At 40.1% G+C, this 15,270-nt stretch overlaps 1 protein-coding gene across 3 annotated transcripts in view; it reads right to left on the bottom strand.

Moving 5' to 3' along the window:
- Window positions 1–5,662: 5,662 nt before the first annotated feature.
- The window catches only part of mpp3b (MAGUK p55 scaffold protein 3b), an 86,375-nt gene continuing 76,767 nt past the window's right edge, over window positions 5,663–15,270 (bottom strand). For all 3 annotated transcript variants that reach the window (XM_079852055.1, XM_079852056.1, XM_079852054.1), the window contains 2 exons: window positions 11,113–11,241; window positions 5,663–6,586 (listed from right to left, as the gene is read on the bottom strand). In XM_079852055.1, the coding sequence (XP_079708181.1) occupies window positions 6,407–6,586; window positions 11,113–11,241 (309 nt within the window). In that variant the 3' untranslated portion in view covers window positions 5,663–6,406. The remainder of the gene's footprint in view (window positions 6,587–11,112; window positions 11,242–15,270) is intronic.

Below are 15,270 nucleotides of genomic sequence, written 5' to 3'. Positions count from 1 at the left end.
TATGAGAACTGAACTGAGCTGTACGATCACATCACTGTTTTCTCCAGAGCGGCTTCAGTATATATAAATGAACTAAACGAATAAAGTTTACAACAAAAATGTACCATCAATGAACTTAAGTTGAACTATGACGCTATTTTCTTCTAGATCTGCTGCACAGCAGAAACCAACTTTGTTGCATTATTTTTCTGTTATCACTGTAAAGCTGCTTTAAAAACAATTTGTATTAAAAGCACTTTATAAATAAAGGTGACTTGACATTGTTCCAGAAGTCCTGAGGTTTGTTCAGATGCAACTTTGCTAACCTACGCTGTGCTGCCATGTTCTTTTTAGAGAGTAAAAGCTTTTTCCTGGCAACCCTTCCAAAGAAGCCATACCTGTCTGTAACGTAGGGATCCACTGGAGGCAAGTTTGTAGAACCCAAGAGCAGTTTATTCAAAGATCCAAAAAAAAAACAAAATACAAACTACAATCTACAAAACAAAGACTTGACTTGGCATGGCACACAAGACTCACCAACAGCGGCTACTCAAACAAACATAATACAAAACAAAGACACGTAGTACGGTGTACATTTTAGGACATCCTCAGACCTCAGATATATGAAGACAAGGCATCATGCCTCAGACTAAAAGGCTTCAGTCATTGGACAAAACGGCATCGCGCCTCAGACTGAAAAGCTTCAGGTCTCAGGAAAAACAATGTCAGGTGTCAGGTCTCGTACAATTAGGCATCAGACAAAAAGGCATCAGACTAAAAGGCATCGGACGAAAAGGCATCAGACAAAAAGGTATCAGACTAAAAGGCATCGGACGAAATAGACTCAGACTAAAAGGCATCAGACAAAACGGACTCAGACTAAAAGGCATCAGACATAAAGGCATCGGACGAAACGGACTCAGACCAAAAGGCATCAGACGAAACGGACTCAGACTAAAAGGCATCAGACATAAGGCATCAGACGAAACGGACTCAGATGGAGTTTGAAAATTCGCATTGCCCCGCCCCATATGACGTCACATGTACGCGGTTCATAGCTCGAAAGAATGCTTTAACTCCATGATAGTTTGCCAACATACAAACTAGCTAGTTGAAATAAGGCATCTAAGTTTTTAAATGTGCAAATAAAACTTGCGAAATGCATGTTCTCTTCTGTAAACAACTTAATTAGTGTAACATTTCAATAAAGCAGTGATTTTAAGCAGTGATTTTAACAGTGTTTTAACATTTAATTAAAACATATAATATATACATAGTGTCACGGTGTGACAAATGAGGGCGGAACTAAAGTTCGCCGCAATTGTGTCCCCTCCGGTACAATAATAAGGAAACACTACCCCCCTATTATAAACACTATTATTCTCTCTTGCCGTGCACTCTCCTCGTGCCATGCTGGTCTACTGTCAGTAACTGGAGCTTCATAATGTCGATTGGTTCCATCTGTTGAGGACTAGAAGGAACAGCATCTGTAAGTCAAACTAACCTTTCTGTTTTGAAGTAGTGGTTCTGACTGTCTTGGAAGAAGCTCCGCTCAGCCTGTTGACTTGGAGTCTGCTGCAGCCCTAAGCTCACCTGTACGGTGTGAAGTTATCTGCCCCCCTGCAACACATGTGAGGATTGTATACTGCTGTTGAAGTGGATTCTGTTTGTCTTTGTAGAAGTTCCACTCAGCCTGTCGATTTTGAGTCTGCTGCAGCACTAAGCCCACCTGCACGGTGTGAAGTTACCTGCTCCCTGCAACACACGTGAGAATTGTTTACTGCTGTTGAAGTTGATTCTGACTGTCTTGGAAGAAGCTCTGCTCAGCCTGTTGATTTTGAGTCTGCTGCAGCACTAAGCCCACCTGCATGGTGTGAAGTTATCCGTCCCCTGCAACACACGTGAGAGCTGTATACTGCTGTCGAAGTTGATTCTGTCTGTTCTAGAGAAGCTCCGCTCAGCCTGCGACTTTGAGTCTGCTATAACCCCCGGCCCATCTGTATGGTGTGAAGTTATCTGTTCACGGCAACACACGTGAGAACTGTATACTGCTGTTGAAGTTGATTCTGTCTGTTCTAGAGAAGCTCCACTCAGCCTGCGACTTGAATCTGCTATAGCCCCAGGCCCATCTGCATGGTGTGAAGTTATCTGTCCCCTGCAACACATGTAAGAACTGTATACTGTGGTGAAGTGGATTTTGTCTGTCTTAGAGCAGCTCTGCTCAGCTGCGACTTTGAGTCTGCTACAACCCCAAGTCCATCTGCATGGTGTGAAGTTAGCTGTCCCCTGCAACACACGTGAGTTGTATATTGCTGTTGAAGTTGATTCTGTCTGTCCAGGAGAAGCTCCGCTCGGCCTGCGCCTTTGAGTCTGCTATAGCCCCCGGCCCATCTGCATGGGGTGAAGTCACCTGTCCCCGGCAACACACGTGAGGCCTATATACTGCTTTTGAAGCTGACTCTGTCTGTCCTAACTGTCTGTCCTAGAGAAGCTCCGTTCAGCCTGTTGACTCGAGTTTGCTGCAGCCCCAGAGTCCCAACTGTCTACTCACCTGTGGAAACTCACCTGCCTACCGCATCCCATTGTGAACCCTACAGCGGCGTGGGAAGAGGAAGGGCCCCGACCGTCTACTCACCTGTGGAAACTCACCTGTCTGTCGTCGGTCCCCGTGGATCCTGCATCAGTGTGGGAAGAGGAACACCCCCGACTGTCTACTCACCTGTCCGTCGTAGGTCCCTGCGGACCCTGCATCAGTGTGGGAAGAGGGACAGCCCCGACCGCATACTCATCTGTGGAAATCCATCGATCCATCACAGGCCATTGCGAACCTTGTACCGGCGTGGGAGTGGGCCCCGGAGACTGCTGCATTGCCTCGACTCCGGGGAAGAAGAGGAAAGGAAGATTTTAGCTTAGGTTATTCAAATTACTTTTAACTTTAATAAAGAGAACTGTTATTCCCTTTTATTCTGTTTCCGTCTCGTCTCTGACACGTTCCTCAGGGTGGTCCTGGTTCAGGGGTGGGCGCAGTCCGGCTTGGCCCATCCCGACCTGTGACAATAGCATATATATATATATATGCTATGTATATATGTATATCTTTTTTAATTTTCTTAATTTTTTTTCATAACTTGTGATACTTTTTTTAGGATACTTTGATGAATAAAACGTAAAAAAAAAAAAAATCAGTTATTTTTAACCTTTTATTCATCAAATATATTAGGCAGCAGAACTGTTTCCAACACTCATAATAAATCAGAATATTAGAATGATTTCTAAAGGATCATGTGATATGGATGTCACATGTGACACTGAAGACTGGAGTAATAATGCTGAAAATTCAGCTTTGCATCACAGAAATAAATGATAATTTAAAGTATAATAAATTTAAAACCAATTATTTTAAATTGTAATAATATATCACAATATTACATTTTGATCAAATAAATGCAGGCTTGATGAGCAGAAGAAACTTCTTTCAAAAACATAAAAAATAGTAATGTTTCCAAACTTTTGGCCTGTACTGTATATACTGTATACACTAATTATGTTGAAGAGAACATGCATTTCGCGAGTGCATGTTTTAACATTTAATTAAAGCATATAATATATATGTATATATATATATATAATGTGTAGGCCTATATATATGTATACATGTATATATATATATATATATATATATAGGCCTATATATATATATATATGTGCTTTAATTAAATGTTACACTAATTATGCTGTATGCAGAAGAGAACATGCATTTCACGAGTTTTATTTGCACGTTTAAAAAGTTAGATGACATATTTCAACTATAGCTTGCATGTTGGCAAACTATAGTGAAGTAAAGCGTTTTTTTTTTTTTTACTTTTATTGAATATGTACAAGATAACAAGCGGATATAAAGGACATATAACTTCTACAGGAATTAAATTATATCAAGTATATGTAAAGCTTCACATATATAAAATAAATAAATAAATAAAAGACATACACAGAGGAAACATTATGCATCAGTGGTATTGTCAAAAATATCATCATAATATTTCAAGAATCTGTCACTTTTCTTGTTTTTAATCAACCTTAGAGACTTCAGAAATGTATCAAGTAAAGCGTTCTTTCGAGCTATGCTGTCCCATGGGGTGGGGCAATGCGAACCTCCAAAGTCCGAAGTCCGTTTCGTCCGATGCCTTTATGTCTGATGCCTTTTAGTCTGAGTCCGTTTCGTCTGATGCCTTTATGTCTGATGCCTTTTGGTCTGAGTCCGTTTCGTCTGATGCCTTTATGTCTGATGCCTTTTAGTCTGAGTCCGTTTCGTCTGATGCCTTTTAGTCTGATGCCTTTTTGTCTGATGCCTTTTAGTCTGAGTCCTTTTCGTCCGATGCCTTTTAGTCTGATGCCTTTTTGTCTGATGCCTTTATGTCTGATGCCTTTTTGTCTGAGGCTGTTTCGTCTGATGCCTAATTGTACGAGACCTGACACCTGACATTGTTTTTCCTGAGACCTGAAGCTTTTCAGTCTGAGGCGCGATGCCGTTTTGTCCAATGACTGAAGCCTTTTAGTCTGAGGCATGATGCCTTGTCTTCATATGTCTGAGGTCTGAGGATGTCCTAAAATGTACACCGTACTCATGGCAAACGTGGGCTTAAATACACAGACTAAAGACAAGACAAGGGATACATGTGAACAATTATACAATAAACCAATGACAACATGACATATCAGACAAGGGAACACATGGCGGGAACACATGACTAACAGGGAATCACATGACAAGGACATGAAACATGACTGACATGAACCAAAACGTTACACTGTCCTGTTTTTTTTCTTCTAATTGTAGCCTACTGTCATGAACTGAGACCTGTAGAATCTGAACCCAGCAAGCAATAGCCGTCATTTCAACGTCTGGGTTAAATATAGACCCGATATAGACCGGCTATGTGTAACCCTCTTTTAGCCCAAATAACATTTAATCTGGATAAATGTATTTTTAGCGCAATTTTCCTACGGACAAAATTGCGATTGTTAACTCATGATTTCTGTTCTGTCTGTGCGCACCAATCTTGCACTTCTATCTCCTCCTCAACCAGACCACCTAGAGACTTCGGGTTTTCGGCATTATGTTAAGGAAGGTCTAATCTCGGGAACGCACACACAAAAAAAAAAAACATAAAAAGATTTACTATCTCTTAGTGTTGTGATCCCATGACGTCAGAAAATTGCGCTAAAACACTCACTGAGTTTTTATTACTTGTTTTCCAAAATAACTTGTGAGATGTATGATATTCCATCATGTAAGCAAAGTCAACTGTGCTTACAAGTTGTTTGGTTTGCTTTATTTTACATGTTATGTAGTTTTTGGGTGTTGTGCGATTTCTCTGAGCACTGCAGTTTGACCTTTGGGAAAATTTGCTGGGACATCCACTCCTGAGAAGATTGGCAACTGTCTTGAATGTTTTCCACTTGTGAATAATCTTCCTTACAGTAGAATAATGGACTTCAAATTGTAGGAAAATGGCTGTACAACCCTTCTCAGATTGATGGCAGCCATAATTGCTTCTCTAAGATCATTGCTGATGTCTTTCCTCCTTGGAAATAATATATATTATTTAATAGATATTTTAATAATATAATTAAATATTATTTAATAATGTTTTTTTATGTTGTTCTCTCTGATAAAAAAGTTCAAAAAAGAGATGCAGTCTTTATTTTTATTATAACAATTCACATTCAAAAATGGTACACATTCATAACGGTACTGTATGGCTCTAAAAACATTGACATGCTCTGTGACTTTAATGTGTAACTGAACTACACAGACATCAACAGTCATCAGTTTTATACAAAAACATTGACAATTACAACCAAATTATGACAGGCTGTGACCAAATACGAAATTTTATTTTACACAGGTATAAACACTTTTGCAAATATACAGTATACTATTTTACATCATTTCCATTTACATTTGACTAAACATACACAGTCAGCATAAGATGAAGATAAAACAATAGACTTTCACACTAGACGGTTTGCCTGGCAGAAACCAGCCTTTGACACAGTGAGTAAACCTGAGTCAGTGTTGTCCTCTCATTCAAGTGGTCCTGTCCTCATTTGATGTTTATTTGTGCAGCTCACTCGACAGAAATAAGGACAACCATTATTTTTCGACAGAACATTAATTCTTTCAGCTAATAGTTAAACATTTCTTGTCAATGCTATGGTACTTTCATGCAAAATCTTATCAACAGAAATCTTAGTAGCGCACTTTCAACAATTCAGACGGCACTTTTATTTTGCTTTATATTACTTATGTCAAACAGGATGAAACAGAAACTGGCAGACAGTAGACTCAGAAAGAGGCAGAGAGGTCTATGTTTTCAATACACCATATGCGAGTGTTTAAATTTAAGGAACGATGGAGGGAGAATCATGATCGGACCCAGCTGACAGGCACCCACTGCGGCTCCCTCTCAAGTCGTTCCAGAATATTCCTCAGCTCTACACAGGCGCTGGCAGAGTCCTCCTTTACTAGGACCCTGTCCACTAGATGGCCATATTGCTGGTCCATCTGCTCGGCTGACTGCCTCATTTCCTGCAGGTCTTCATCCTTTTCACAATGTGAGAGAGAAAGAGGAATAGAAAAAAAAATTCCCTTTTAAAAGCTACTCTCAATGCTGCGCTTAATTTAATCACTATGGGAAAACATCTTTGTTTGACTGCTTGTGAACATGTGGCAAACACACCAAGAATTTGGCTTAAATAACCTATGATGATGACGTCATCAGAATGAGCACGTCATAGGCTGTAAATAGACGTGTGACAGGTGCGCTCATTGGTTTGCTTTGTCTTCAGAACCGCATTGTGTGCTGTGTGTGCTATTCAAAACTGCTCTCAAACTATTCCTTTTGCTAGGAGTTAGTTTTGTCAAGCAGGAAAAAGACTTTTCTCACTCTTTTCCTCTTTCTCTGAAGAAAAGAGAATCATGTCGCGAGTTGATCTGGCTGAGGAGAGGGTGACGGGTCCTTCCCTTTCTCTCGTTCTCTCTCAGGATCGCGACATGCTCTCGTCCACTGCTGAAGACGGCGCTTCTTCAAGAGCGGGCTGAGGACGTGGATTCTCTTGTCAATAAAGAATCTAGTGGCTCGGATCTCGCGTCTACCAAAGCAACGCACAGATAACCGGTCCACTATATATGTAAATAATATATGTAAATATATGTAAATAAGGGAATTGAGTAGACGGGAGATTCCCATTCTCTCTTGTTCCTATGATCGCATTCAAAGAAATTGTGTGTGTTTGCAAGCTATGATTTCATGATTCTTTGTTGAAACTGCTCTAATATGAAAATAACTATATTCAGCCTTACATCCAGACCGTTTTTACTTGTCTGGTTGATATTTGGCTGCATTTAATTATGAGAAATGATTTAATACTTATCTGATTTGAAAAGTAAGATGCTTGTATTAATATCTTTTCTGGCTGTTCGAAATAGCCATCTGGAGATGGACTTTGAGAACGCCACCTCTAAGCGCTACTCCCACGGTGATGAAGCACATGAGCAGTTACCTGAGGTGGTCACTCATGCAGTGGCCAAATTACAGCTAGACTGGCCACAGGAGAAAGAGCAAGCACTCGAAGTTAGAGCAGATTTCTGTACGGTGGCCAGGGGAGGGGCCTCAGCAACGCTCTCTCCCCTTCTTCAAGGACCTTCATGACGACTTACCCCAATTTCATGGGGGAAACCTGATTGTTCACATCTTTGTGCACTCGACGTCGACTTATTCAACTATTGTGGATGCAAGGGCACGTGGTTATACGATGATGCCCCAGTTGGAAGAGACACTTGTGGGTTATCTCTCCTGAGAGCTCATCGTCACTTAAAAAGTCAGCTCTCCCCACCAAGCCGTGCAGAACAATATTCACGGTGGTAGGGAAGTCATTGGGTCATGCTGGTGCTGCTCTGCACACCATGGCAGGCACACCAAGCTGACCTGCTAGGAAAAAATGCCCTGCGAGATGGGGCACGTAAAAAATACTAAGTAGCTCCTTCCTGACACCCTCATTACACCGCTGTTCCATCCCTGCCACCTCCTGTGTTTCGTGGGGCAGCAGTTTCCAGAGAAATGTTAAATATTTGGTTGCTTCCTGCCGTTTTCCAGGACACAGAATATTTAACATTCCCCCATCATTGCGTTACCAGACGTTGCATCAAAATTGGTGCTCCTTTCGCAGAAGGTGGCAGCGTGGAAACTACTGCCAAACATATCTGCTTGGGTATTGAGAACCGTAGGAAAACGAATACAGTTTGTGCACCATCCTCCACATTCCACGTCACCAATTCTAGACCTTCGCAGTCTGTTCAACATTTTCAAAATGTTGACAGTCAAAATTATATGCGTCTCAAATTCAACACAAAGATTGGTTTGTCACTATTGACCTCAATTTTCATTTAGAAATTCCACAACACAGGAAGTTCCTGAGGTTTGCTTTCGGGGGCGAAGCTTACCAATATCGGGTTCTTCTATTCGGCCTAGCCTTGTCAGCCCGCACATACACAAAATGCATGGATGGAGGCTTTGGCTCAGTTGCGACTCCGGGGCATACGTATTTTAAATTACACAGACGGGGCATACGTATTTTAAATTACACAGACGACTGACTGATTTTGGCCCAGTCTCAAGAACTTGCGCTTCGTCATCGGATGTCATCCTCACTCATCTTTTATCTCTGAGGTCGTGACTCAATGCCAAGAAAAGCATTGTCTCTCCTGCCCAGAGGACAACGTATTTAATGGTTGTATGGGACTCGGCCACCATGAGGGCACAGCTCTCCCCCGCATGCGTCAAGTCCATCTTAACCGGAGCGATATTAGGCTAGGTCAGGAAATTACTTTACAACACTTTCAAAGAGTTCTAGGTCTTATGGCAGCTTTGTCCACTGTGATACCTTTGGGCCTTCTGCACATGAGACTGTTTCAGCTGTGGCTCAGAACCAGGGGATTTCGTCCAAGGGCTAATCCCCAGAGGCAAATAAGAGTAATGGCTTCGTGCCATTTCTAAAATCCATTTTTATGGTAAGGGTTACATGCTGCAGGCTTTGTCCCCTCTCTATGTGGCTCAGACCCCGGTTCCTCACCGTGAGTCCCACTCCAGGTGCATGTTGTTGTCGCAGTATGCTAACGACAAACGCTTCCCTGACGGGCTGGGGTGCGGTCTTAGATGGCTGCCCAGCCCAAGGGGTCAAAAGAGGCTGCCATCTTGATTTGTACATCAATTGCCTTCAATTGTTGACTGGATTTCTGGCCATGAAATACTTCCTCCGGCAGTTTAGGGGCTACCATGTCCCGATGCAGGTGGACAACACGGCGGTAATTGTTTACATTAATTGCCAGGACAGACTGCTTGAACAAATGGTTGAACAAATGGTTCCCGGAAGTGTGGGAGCAGATTTAGTGTCCAGACAGGAGGTCATACATGGGGATTGGAAGCTCCATTCCGATGTGGTCAGTCAGATCTGGGAAAGATTTTATGAAGCAGAGGTGGTCCTCTTCGCTTCAAAAGAAACAATGCCCCCTTTACTTCTCACTGACTCCTCCAGCCCCCCTGGGTCTGGACGCCATGGCCCAGTGCTAGAGTTCCCTACCTCGCTAGGCAACTGAGACCACCCGTCGGAGTAAAAGTTCCCTCATGGGATTTAGACGTGGTCCTTGAGGGGCTAACGCTAAAGATGGTGTTCAGGCATCCAATAGCCACATAGAGGCTATGTAGCGGGCTGGCTTGTGACTCGCTCGCACTCGCTCGTCATATCATTACCAAAACAATTGACTGGCGATCTTATCTGATTTTAATTTTATTTCAGCTTGACATATATTAAAACAAAGCAATACGGTCAACAGAAAGTTGGCTCCCGCCCCTTCCAAACATGGCCTCAAATAATCCGCCAAAGGAAATAATAAAGAAAATGGAAGTGATCACCTGTGCCCACGTGACAGTGAATAACCAATAATATATATCAAATAATTAATGCTCCTACAGTTTTCCTCCTGGTTTTCCTTATCGCTATCTTCTCACTAAAGAGCATTGGGGATTTGCAGGCTCTGTCGGTTTTGCCAGCCTGCTTAGATTTTGCCCCTGGATTGGTCGAGGTTATTTTGCACCTTCACCCCGACTATCTTCCAAGAGTTCCATCCTTGAAGCCTTCGGTCCTCTGCTGTTCACTTTGCTGGAGCAGGAGAGACTCCACTCACTGTGTCTAGTTCATGCTCTTCAGAATTACGTCCACCGCACTAGCCAGTGGCGAAAGTCAGAGCCGCTGTTCAGTTGTTATGGGCTCTAAAATACTTGTTGGGGGCTGTAATTGGGTAAGGGATGCTATTGCTCTAGCCTATGATGCGCGGTCAAGCTTTGCCTCTAGGTGTTACGGCTCATTCTACCAGGGGGGTTGCATCTTCCAGGGCTTTAGCAAGAGCCCCTTGCAGCAAGTATGTGATGCAGCAGGCTGGTACTCTCCGCACACATTTATTCGATTTTATAGCTTCGATGTTCATATTACTCCAGGCTTACATGTCCATAAGTCGATATCCCAAGTTCATGTCCGAGGCCCTACTCGTGTTTGTGCGCACAAACTACACAACCTTGAGGGGTACAGTGCGGCGACGTTGGTATTCCGTTATTATAATTATTCTAGTTCCCATAGTGCTTAAATCAAGTGCAGCATTGAGAGTAGCTTTTGAAAGGCAACGTCTCAGGTTACTTGACTGTAATCCTGTTCAATAAAAAAAAAAAAAAAAGCAGGAAAAAGATGCTGCACTTTATTGCCGCACTGGGGGTCTGTCCAGGATGTTCTTCAGACAAATATACCTCTATTTATAGCCTTTGACGTGCGCATTCCGATGACGTCATCATCAGTGGCAAATTCTTGGCATGTTTGCCACACGTGTTCACAACTGGTCAAACAAAGATGTTTTCCCATAGCGCTTAAATCAAGCACAGCTTCTCATTCCTGCTTTTTCAGGGAACAGGGTTATAGTCAAGTAACCCAAAACATTTTTGTCAACTGTGTACAATTTAAGAGTTGAATGACTGAGATTTACAAGCACCATTTGGGTAGTATGGTGATATAAATCAGTCTCACCGTGATGTGTCCATTGTCACCCCTTACTGGTGATGTGGGAGAGCTCCGTTGCCGACGAATCTCAGGGATGCGTGGCTTTACAAAGATCACATAGGGCTTAAACTCTGCCGTGCGGAGGATTTTCAGAGCCTGAGCATTACAGTAAAAGGAAATAAAAATCATAGCATGGTTTTTCAATTATGTGCTCAGCAAAAATCAACACCAGAGTCTCTGCTGATAACAGATTCATATCCAGATTCAAATCCAGATAAGGTTGAGCAGAAACCTTACCACTGTGGAAGAGATCATCATTTACACTTACATTTATTTATTAGCAAACAGTTTTATCCACTTACAAATGACTTACAAATCTGAATATTATACAATAATCTACCCCTAAACCACATGACTTTTTCCCATAGAACAGGGAGTTATTTTTCAAAATATCAAAGCTATTCTTTTCAATACAATACAAATGCATTATGCAATTTACGTGAGGATTTACGCATTCACGTGGGTCATACTTTTCAGGTACGGAAATCTGTATAAATACAGAAAAATCACAACCCTTCTTAAAAGCTAATTTGCATGTTCATGGTTTGGCGTATACTACATGAAGCAAGGGTGTAGAGTTAAATTCAAGCTATTTTAAGCCATGAAGAAATTATTTTCACAGAAAAAAATATGTTTAAATATGTCATTTTGATTAAATAGTCTATTTGATCAAATCTGATTTGATTAAATAGTCTAGACATCATTGTTTGGCACCAGGAAGTTGTCAGCTGCCACTGTCAGCCCAGATGAGGTTAACCAATCAAATTTAAGAAACTGTTTGGCTCGTGCAAACCGTGTGTAACTTGGTTATTTTTTAACATAACCTGCAAGGTATAAATTTGTGTGTATTTTTCTGGTCTTAGAGTTGCTGTGTCTGAATTGACTCCCGGCCGCTAATAAACCTTATTACTGCAAAGAGTAACTTGGGAGAGGAGTCTTGATGCTGCACAGCTAAGGAAGGGAAGCACTAAAGAATCTAGTGGACACTTTGGAAGTGGTAAGATGGTGATAACCACCCCAGATGGTTAGAGCCCACCATAGGCAACTTGGTTGCTAAGCAGCTTAAAGTGCCCCATTATGGTTTTTCAAATATTCCCTTTCATTCAGTGTGTAATATAGCTGTTTGTGAATGTAAACGTTCTGCAAAGTTGTAAAGTCAAAAGTGCAAGATAAATAAAGTTATTGTCTCCCAAAAGAAAGAATCGACTCTGAACCACCTTTACGAGTTGTTTGTGTTTCGAATCCAACTGCTTTACGGTTCTACGTCACTAGAAGATACACTTGCGAAATGCCCGCCTGTGTTGTACGTTGTCAATCCGCATACAGCTTGACCAGTCCTCAAATGTCATTTTACTGACGACAGCTTTTAGTTCACCTCAAAATGAAAATTTCCTGATAATTTACTCACCCCAATGCCATCCAAGATGTCCATGTCTTTCTTTCTTCAGTGGAAAAGAAATTAAGTTTTTTGAGGAAAACATTTCAGGATTTTTCTACACACGTTGAAGTCCAAATCAATGCAGTTTCAAAGGGCTTGAAGTGCTTCAAAGGGCTCTGCACGATTCCAGTCGAGAAATAAGGGTCTTATCTAGGGAAACGATCGTCATTTAAAAAAAAAAAAAAAAAAATGTATATCGTTTTTAACCACAATTGTTCGTCTTGTTTTTTAGTTTTTTTTTTAAATTAATGCTGAGAACAGAAACATACAAAAGAGAAAGTATACATCACATAATATCAACCAAAACAACAATAAAGGAGAAAACAGCAAATAAGACAAAAAAATATACATATATATATATAAAAAAATAAATAAAAAAAATAAAAAGAAAAAGAAAAGAGGTAGGGCCAGATTACATCACATAGAGATGTTCACATGAAGAGATCAAAGGCAGTGTAAATTCTAACAGTCCTTATAGCTTTCTTATTAGTAGATACTGAAATCACATTTAGATAATTTTCTATTTCTTTTAAGAAGACAGAGAAGACAGGTTTGCAGTTTGAAAATTTGCATTTGTGAATGTAGAATTTGCTTAGGAAAATAATTAAATTAATAACAAAACAGATATTTTCGTTTGTGGGGTCTGAGTCAAAATACCCAAATATAATGTTTCTCATATGTATTAAGAAGCCTGGCCAAATCTTACACTTGACAAATACATCAATATCATTTCAAAGCTTCTGAGTGTAGTGACACAACCAAAATAAGTGAACCACTGTTTCATCAGAATTCAAACAAAAAGAGCATGTTAGCTCAATGTCAGACTTAAATCTTTGTATACATTTCTTAACAGGATAAAACCTGTGTATGAGCTTAAATGAGATTTCTTTCACTTTATATGTGAGAAAGAATTTCTGCTGTAAAGACCAGATTTTTTTCCAATTAAGGTTAACAAACAGATTATTCCAAAAGGAAATAACAGGTGGAACAGAAATCAAATTCTTAAGAAATAAAGATTTTATTTTATAGTTTTTAGCTTTCGACTGAGAAAAACAAATTTGACCAACAGGAGTATCAGAAGGTTTAGGAAAGGATGTAGTAGATACTGGGGTGGAGTAATTACAGTTTTTAAAAAGCATACTAAAAAGCCAGAGGGAATAGCACCCATTACTGTAGCAAATTCTTTTGGGGTTATTAGTATTTGGTATTCGGAAAGAAATTCTGAATATGTGAACAAAAGACCTTGCTTATTAAACAACTGCTCCACCAAAAATAATTTCTGAACCAATTATCATAAAATAGAGACTTATTCTTGAATAAAATGTTCTTATTGTTCCAAAAAAAACATCTCTGTGGTGAAAAGTTATGTTTATAAATTAGTGCCCATGCTAAGAGAACCTGACGATGAAAGTTGGAGAGTTTGATAGGGAGTTTGGATACATCATAATTACACATTAAGAGAAAATGAATGCCACCAAGTTGTGAAAAAACAAGTTGAGGAAAAACATTCCAGATAGAAGATGGTTTGGCTAGGTACTGATTCAGCCAATTAATTTTAAATGTATTGTTGAGGGAATCAAAATCAATAAAATTCAAACCACCACTATTATAAGAGTTTAATATGACTGATTTTCTCATATAATGAGATTTATTTTTCCATAAGAATTTTATTAAAACCTCATTAATTAATTTAGAAGTGGTCTTATCCACAAAAAGAGACTGGGCTGCATAGGCCAGCCGAGACAGACCCTCTGCCTTAGTGAGCAGTGTTCTACCTTTTAAGGACAGATCCCTTTGTAACCAGCAATTGCATTTTTTTTTTTTTTTTTTTTTGAGTTTTGGTAATAATAGGTTTGAAGTTTGCTGGACACCTACATTCATCTTTAGTAATTTGTATACCTAAATATGTTACCCTATTTTTAACAGTAATACCCTCAATTGAGGTAAGAGAGCAGTTTTTAATAGGTAGCAATTCACATTTATTAAAATTTAGATTTAATCCAGAGGCTTTAGAAAAGGACTGAAGAATACCCAAAGCCACTGGAATTTGTGAAGAATCATTCAAGAATAAAGCTGTATCGTCCGCTAATTGACTCATTTTTATTTTAGTGTTGCCAATTGTGATACCCTTTAAAGAACTGTCATTAATAAGTACGCTAAGGAATTGTGTTGCAATGAGGAATAGGTAAGGGGAAACTGGACATCCTTGTCTAACTCCTCGTTTTAAAAAGAATCTAGGTGAAGTACCATTACTTAGCTTAATTGAGCTGTTTCCGTTTATGTATAGCATTTGGACCATTCTGCAAAAAAAGTCGCCAAAGCCGATGTTTCGAAGAGCCTGAAATAAAAATTTGTGTGCCAATGTGTCGAAGGCTTTGTAATAATCTAAAAAGAAAATGAAGCCATCATTGTCAATTAATTCTTAATAGTCTAACATATCTAACACTAGCCGTATATTATTAGAAATGTGTCTTTTCTGCATAAATCCTGACTGTGTTTCGTCAATTATAGAGTTCAAAACATATTTTAATCTTTTAGCTAGGACTGCAGCTATTATTTTATAATCATTATTTAATAGTGTAATTGGACGCTGTTACAGGAGAGGCTTCCACTCCGCCTCCTCTAGGTCACCAGAGGGAGCTCTCACCAGAATATTGACTGTTGCTATTCGGACTACAAAGGCCCTC

This window comes from Squalius cephalus (genome assembly GCF_949319135.1).
Source record: "Squalius cephalus genome assembly, chromosome: 19".
NCBI lineage: Eukaryota > Metazoa > Chordata > Actinopteri > Cypriniformes > Leuciscidae > Squalius > Squalius cephalus.
The sequence above is the reverse complement of the archived record's forward strand: the minus strand, read 5'-3'. Positions and strand labels throughout refer to the sequence as shown.